Below are 7,627 nucleotides of genomic sequence, written 5' to 3'. Positions count from 1 at the left end.
TAGATGATGATGACTAAACTAGTGATCGCATAGTGTTAGAAATTCGATCATAATTAATTTAAATTACAAGATTGAACATTACGAGGATTCTATTGTCAAAGACTATATTTCATAAATCATAGAAAATGGCTATAAAGAAAAAATTATATATGCGTATGTGTGTGAAATACTTACTTCCTTACTAATATGATAAATGCGAAAGTAACTCTGTCTGTCTGTCGTATGTCTCGCTTTCACGCCAAAACCACTAAACAGCTTTAAATGAAATTTGGTATACATATAGTCTAGACTCTGAGAAAGGACATAGGTTACATTTTTATGCCAAAAAAGGGTTGTAAGGGGTTAAAATGGGAGATGATAGTTTGTATGGAAAATCGTCACTTTTAAAGCTAGAAAGATAAAACTTTTTTTTTGCTATTTTCTGGTTAGATTATTGAATATTATTTCATTATTTGGTCAAGGTCACTATAACATGCGGACGAAGTCGCGGGCACAGCTACGAATATAAATATTGTTTTATTGATTTAACGTATTTTTTATTTATAAATGTAAAATAATATTAGCATTCTTTCTCCTTCTCTATATAAAGTATAAGTGAGCGAAATTTTATATTCCTCCGCCCCGCAATATTCATAAAAAAACAACACACAAACACAAAGTTTTTACTTTGCGTAATAATATCTTCATCATCATCATTATCATCTCAGCTCGGAAGACGTCCACTGCTGAACAAAGACCTCCCCCAAATAATATATAGATTAAATAAATTATGAACAGTTACATATTAAAAATATCATAATTATATAAAAAGATCAACGGGTTGCATCAATACTAATTTACTGTTAAAAAAATTAGAAATACCTACAACAAACAGGGATGAATGGCAGTAATTGTTAAAGTATTTGCGGATTGTATACGAATAAATAAAAATGAAGATAAAAATAATCTACTAAAATATTAGATTGTGCGTCTGTTCTAGGCAACTGTTTTGCCGCGGATGACAATGATATGGCTGTATTGAATAATTTTGCGTTTTTTTTCTTTTGTAATAGCTTGGCACTATGGTGCATTTGCCAACATCAAAAAAATTTGCATTGATAATAAGTGGAAATTGTCTTAACTATCACATACATAAACAGAACCACGTCTTTTCATGTAATGCTCAGATAAGTTTAGGCTACTATTTCTGAGATCTATGATGATGTATATTGACGGCCTCAGTGTTCTAACTGTTTTAGCACACTGCCTTACTACCGACGGCCGCAGGTTCGATTCCTCACAAGGTACAAATATTTGTATTCATGAGTTTGATTGTTTGTATTGGTCTAGGTGTTTTCTTCTGTATTAAGTACTTACAAAAAGGTATCTACGTATTTACATCAGTTGTCTAATACTCATCATAACACAAGCTCACAGCAAGCTTCAGCACCGAAACCATCCACATTACATACATCATCATCATCATCATCATCGAAGCCCGGAAGACGTCCACTGCTGGACATAGGCCTCCCCCAAAGATCTCCACGACGATCGGTCCTGCGCTGCTCGCATCCAATGCCTCCCAGCGATCTTGACCAGATCGTCGGTCCACCTTGCTGGAGGCCTTCCCACGCTGCGTCTTCCGGTCCGTGGTCGCCACTCGAGGAGTTTACTGCCCCAACGGCTATCTGTCCTACGAGCTATGTGCCCTGCCCATTGCCACTTCAGAGTCGCAATTCTTCGGGCTATGTCGGTCACTCTGGTTCTTCTGCGGATCTCCTCATTTCTGATTCGATCACGCAGAGTAACTCCGAGCATAGCCCTCTCCATTGCCCTCTGAGTGACTCTGAGCTTGTTGATGGGGCCCATAGTTAGAGACTACGTCGGCAAATCGAAGGTGATTAATGTACTCGCCGTAAATGTTGATGCCCAGCCCACTCCAGTCCAGAAGCTTGAAGACATCAGCGGTACCGCTGCGTTGGAAGATTACATACATACATTATGTAAATATCATTATTATTTTTACTGTTGTTAATGGCGACCTACGTCTCCTTCGCACAAATGCACATTATAGTTACATATGATATGACAGAGGTAGTAAAAAAAAGTTAGTAGTAGTAAAACAGTCTCGGTGGGCTCGCGGTTTAGCACACCGCTTTACTTCTATTGGCCCCGGGTTCGATTCCTCGCACGGTGCAAACATTTGTATTCATGAGTACGATTGTTTGTATTGGTATGGGTGTATTCTATATGTATTATGTATGTATGTGCAAAAAAATGTAGGTCTAGTACTTTATGAGTACAAGTTTTGCTTACCGTGAGACTAGATGCCGCTGTGTTAATTGTTTAGGGTTATTTATTTATTATCTATATATATATATACATAACTTCGGAATATATCTTTAAGAAACTCTCGAAAAGATAGTGAATATTGCATCGAAATCAGTTGCACGATTTTGAAGAGATAAGCGGGAAATACAAAAACATAGATTTTCCTTCATACTATATTTTTTATTTAGGAACATTATTTTTAATAATTAGCTTTTCCTTTTTATGATTCTTTAATAGAGACAAGCTTAATATTTCTTAACAATATTCGTGATAGTGTCATACTGTTTTATTTGTGATTTTTAAGTTATAATGAAAATATGTAAATTAAAGTAGTTCATAGCAAAAACAGATTTATTTCTTATGAATAAAATACATTATTGTTCTTATTTCTATGATCTGATTTTTAATCGCACCCAGTGTCCCCCTTTGATCCGCAAGTTGAATGTGTCTGTGGCGAGCTGGGACGACACACATGTCTTCTCACACGGCGATACCTCCATGTGTTGCAGTAGCTGGTACAGCATCACTTTCACCTCGCACAGAGCGAATCTCGAACCTGGTGATACAGAAATAGAAATTCAGTAAGAATTGTGTGACTGGAGCGAGAACACAACTACTATTTTAATTAAAATTCAAATGTATATTAAAATCCAAAGGGGCTCACAGCGAGAAGAAAGAGTAACAAACAATTAGTCAAAAGTGACATATAAAAAATAGATCAAAAATATAAAGTTTATAAAAAGAATGGTAGACAAGCAAGCAACAACTTGATGATCATTGGAATAATCATTCCATCTGCTACAAACATTTATTACTATATTATAGATATTAATCAAAATACAAAATTCTATATTTGATGCAATATATTTATTCAATAAAATAGGAGAAAAAGGAACTTGCGACTCCTCTGATAGTAAGTGTTTACTGACCCATGAGCACTCCAGAGTTATTAAAAGTACGTTGTCCGTCTTTTAAGAAGGAGTAAACTCTTTTCTAGAAGGTTTCAATATTGTTTCAGTTCAAATATACCATTGCAAAATATCAAATTATGCTTGTACTTGGAGAAAGATCACTCTTTGTAAACAGTTTATGGAAATTTCCAAAAACTTTTTGCAAAAACTCATCTGCGTTAGTATTTTCCTCTACTACAAAGCGGACATATAAATTGGACGGTATATTGTATTAAAGAATAAGATAAAAAGACTTATCTAGAAATGTATAATGTTCTAACATTCTCACCTATACAATTCCTGGGACCCAATCCGAATGGCATATACGATAGAGGTTGTATTTTGTCCTTGTTCTCCTCGGAGAATCTTTCTGGATCAAACTTCAAGGGGTTAGGGAATAATTCCGGATCCCGGTGGAAGGAGAATGTTGGAATCAGAATAGCTTCGCCTTTTCGTAACTATGAAAAAAAAAACATAAATTTATGAATAATATAGAACTATTACCTATAAAATTAAATTGATAAAGATGAAAAATTTATGGTCTAAATCCATATACATATACGGTAGTTACATAAAAAAATATTTCAAAAACTTTTGTCAAACAGGGAGGCATGTTTGTTTTTGTTGTTCTTTGAAATGCCTGGATCAATAAGTAAGTAGTAAATTAAGGCTACTTTCATTTTACATTTTTTTTATCTTACGTCAACTAATTTGCAGGTATAATATATGAATACATATACTTACAATATAGTCTTCGGTAGCTTTACTGTTGGGTTTGCCTAAATTGTAATCTTTGGTGCATATCCTGTCAAGACGAACTAAGGGTGGCCATAATCTCAGCACCTCTGAAGAAATAACAAATTCTATATTAATCTAGATCATAATAATTACACAGTAATTAAGTCTAAAGAGGTCGGCAATATAGTGGAAACAATGAATGAAGCCTCATAAATGATTTATTTAACGCCATGCAGTATTAATTATTAATTTAATTGAACAGAGATAAATCTCTGGTCCCACTGATTATTTTAATTAAGTGATATAATTAAAGAATCCCAATTAAGTTAGCCATTAAGTGAAATGAAAAGCTTAAGTTATAGAAGTTCAAGAAAGGTATTATATATTCTTTCTTCAGAGAATATAGTAAATTAGTAATTTAGAGACAATGAGAGCACAGGTTGACTTATCCCTAGAAAAGATTTCTTCCAGTCAACCAAAAACGGATTTCTTATTAAATAACAAAAACCATTTTTACCTGAAACTACCATATCCATATACGGCATATTCTGGATGGATTTGTAGTCGAATTTCCCACCGTTTCTGATTTCATTCTCTTTTATCTCCTGTACCAGTTTATCTTGTATTTCAGGATTGAGAGCCAACTCGTGTAGGGCAAACGACATCGCTGAGGATACAGTCTCGAAGCCAGCGATGAAGAATAAAACAGCTTGAGCCACTAAATCGGTGTCAGTCCATACTTTTGAACAAAAAACATAATTAATATAATTATCTATATATTATGTTATGTATCTAAACAAAGTATTTGCATTAGCTAGTTAATGGGACTGGGGTGCTCGTCTTGAGTAGAGCTAGGGTGCTTCGGTGGGAGGCAGCGCCCCAATCGAATGGTCTAGAGCCATCCGCGTGTACCCAGACGCTTCCAAAATTAAGTAGGACGAAGTAGGTCGCCCTAATAATGAGAAGGGGTCTGCCCTACATCATCTACAGGGCGAGCCAACGCCACCGGAGCTGCGGTAGCTAGTAACGCGACCACGAGACTCCGGTAATGGCGCTCGTAGGTAAACGCGCGGTTTATTAGTGGGTAAGAATCTCACATACCTATCACTCCTCTAGCGGAGGTACGATTTTCTGAAGATTTTTTCACATGATAAAAAATGCTATTCATAGTAACTAGTACAAAGTCAATAACTGTTGCTGCAATAAATGTACTACGGCATTGTAGATAATTTCTTTAGCTTCTCTAAACCTTATGTAGCTTGGTCTATTTTACTAGCAAGAGATTGAAGCATTAATATAGGATATTAATACTTCAATCTCTTTATACCTATTACATTTTTATTTCATTTTGATATACCATGCTCATTTCATTACTGTCTCAAATAATCAATTCCTTTATCTGACAATGTTTTACTAAAATAGTGATTGTTAAATATGAATCTTTCATTTCCAGTATAAGAATTAATAGATTTGTATAAATAGGTAGGTATTATATTTTTAAGTTTATAAGACATTTACATATATTACTACTTACCTCTGTCTATAACTTTCTTTCCAACTGACGATTCTTCAACTGTAGCAAAGCCTGCATTTGTGTCTTGTACCATTTTATCATCGTATTTTAATTTTCCTATAAAGTAAGCGATATAATTAGAATACTTCCTGTAATTTTAAGGGTAGGATTCCCCTTTTAAATAAGAATATACAATAGTTTCAATATTTTTTATGTCTGTATATTCATACACTATTAACAATGCAAATTGAACTGTCTTACACGTATTAAACAATTATTTATTCTGGTGATCGCCCAGGGGTCGAAATTCGACTACATATATTTAATTTCAGATTTAGTAAGAGTATAGAGTATACAAATGAAATAAAAGATGAAGAAAATTCTCAATTTGACCATAGACTTCAACAATAAACAAAAGTATATATGGGTATGAGTGTCAAATAAATAAGTGTGTAATGTAATTTTATGTATGTAGTATTACTAATCAGCACTTCCTGTATCTATATGTGTGTGAAATTTCATACTCCTCCTACTGCGTACAAAGTGGTACAAATAATATATTGATTATTACGGTTGATTGTTATTTACCATAAAATTATTCATATTGACCCGGTTAACCATAGAAATAATATGTATAAAATACGAACGTTTAATAATAAGTATATAGTAAGCAAATATATAAAAAAAATTCTACGAGAATCAAAATATCATTACACAGCGCTATTATTTTTCCGAACTGTTCTAATGCTGTGGCTGGACTTTTTGCTTCACAGCGCGACAATGAAGGCGGAAGCCAGTCCTTGCAAAGTCCGTGGAACTTTGTGAGGGGCTTGTAGCCAACTCCTACTTGACAGAAACCTAGAGTAAATAGATACAATTCTTCAGTACCAATAAAACAAGTTACACTACTTACTTTGGTTTAACTAGTTTAGTTTAGTAGATAACGATGTATTACTGTGTATGTCCCTTATATTTTAGGTTTATTTAAATACAAATTGCTTTACAAGTTTCAACAAGGTTCTTTGTTGTATTTACTAAGTTAAATATACTTTAATGGCTACCTGCCCCACCTTCGCACGGGTGTTCATGTATTATGCCTATCCCTCGAATCACTCTCTCTATTGCGAAAAAGTGCATTAAAATCCGTTACGTATTTAAAATATCTAAGCGTACAGACAATAAGGTATAATGGTATTAACATTATGATATTATGATAAAAATCCCTAGATGGATATAATATTAAAAAATTACACATACACTTTATATTCATACCTTTTTGGGCTTCCATTAGTAGATGTATCATATCCGGTCTGATAATTTTTTGGTCTTTTCGATTTTTCATTGTACCGAGTACCAGATTTTTAAAGAAGTTTGTCGTAGCTTTGCTGATTGGCGATAATTTTATTTTCTGCAACGACAACACAAAATTATGAATAGTACAATGACTTATTAAATATATTAAAGATCCAGATTTCTTCAAAGCTTAATTATTACTTTATTGAGATATATTATATTTTGATTACTACACAGCAATTGTGCTACCATTGCTGTGAAGATCACAAATATTAGTATAATATTAAAATATAATAGTGCGAAAATTTGTCTACTACTTTTGGAAGTATTGCAGCCTTTTCAGTCCGTGATCAAATACCGACCTTTAATGAACCTACACGCATATTGCGACTCGCTTTTTGCCTCTGAAAGAGGCATCATCAGGCAATAGGGATCAAGAATAGAGGTCGATCGAATATAGTTTGAAAACATAATCTTGAGTGTTCGGCGAATAAACTACGACTGTTAGTCAATTAATAAAAGTGTTATACAATAAATTGAATCACTTACCGCCATTAACTTTGGAAAGGAGATCAAAAGAAAGAATTTCAGAATTGCAATAAATCCGAATGTGGCGGCGGATTTCCCCTTCTGATAGAACTCGTTTCGTTCGTCCATGTGCGAGTCTACTTTGAGTCCGAAAGCACAAGAGGCGATGACGTCATTGGCATATCGGGTCGTCAGATCTTTAGCCTCAATGTCGACGTAGTTGACTAAACAGGTAATAAAGATATATATATGTCGCAGAATCAACAAAGAGGCTCAATTGATTGATTTCTACTAG

At 34.1% G+C, this 7,627-nt stretch overlaps 1 protein-coding gene across 1 annotated transcript in view; it reads right to left on the bottom strand.

Moving 5' to 3' along the window:
• Positions 1–2,699: 2,699 nt before the first annotated feature.
• LOC131851527 (uncharacterized) overlaps positions 2,700–7,627 on the bottom strand; it is a 28,333-nt gene continuing 23,405 nt past the window's right edge. The window contains exons 16-22 of the mRNA XM_059202035.1: positions 7,354–7,556; positions 6,784–6,919; positions 5,533–5,628; positions 4,516–4,737; positions 4,005–4,105; positions 3,550–3,718; positions 2,700–2,866 (exon numbers count right to left, since the gene is read on the bottom strand). Coding sequence (XP_059058018.1) covers positions 2,700–2,866; positions 3,550–3,718; positions 4,005–4,105; positions 4,516–4,737; positions 5,533–5,628; positions 6,784–6,919; positions 7,354–7,556 — 1,094 coding nt within the window. The remainder of the gene's footprint in view (positions 2,867–3,549; positions 3,719–4,004; positions 4,106–4,515; positions 4,738–5,532; positions 5,629–6,783; positions 6,920–7,353; positions 7,557–7,627) is intronic.

Source organism: Achroia grisella, unplaced genomic scaffold (genome assembly GCF_030625045.1).
Source record: "Achroia grisella isolate CSIRO2021 unplaced genomic scaffold, CSIRO_AGI_Agris_v1 utg784, whole genome shotgun sequence".
In the NCBI taxonomy this organism is placed as follows: Eukaryota; Metazoa; Arthropoda; class Insecta; order Lepidoptera; family Pyralidae; genus Achroia; species Achroia grisella.
The sequence above is the reverse complement of the archived record's forward strand: the minus strand, read 5'-3'. Positions and strand labels throughout refer to the sequence as shown.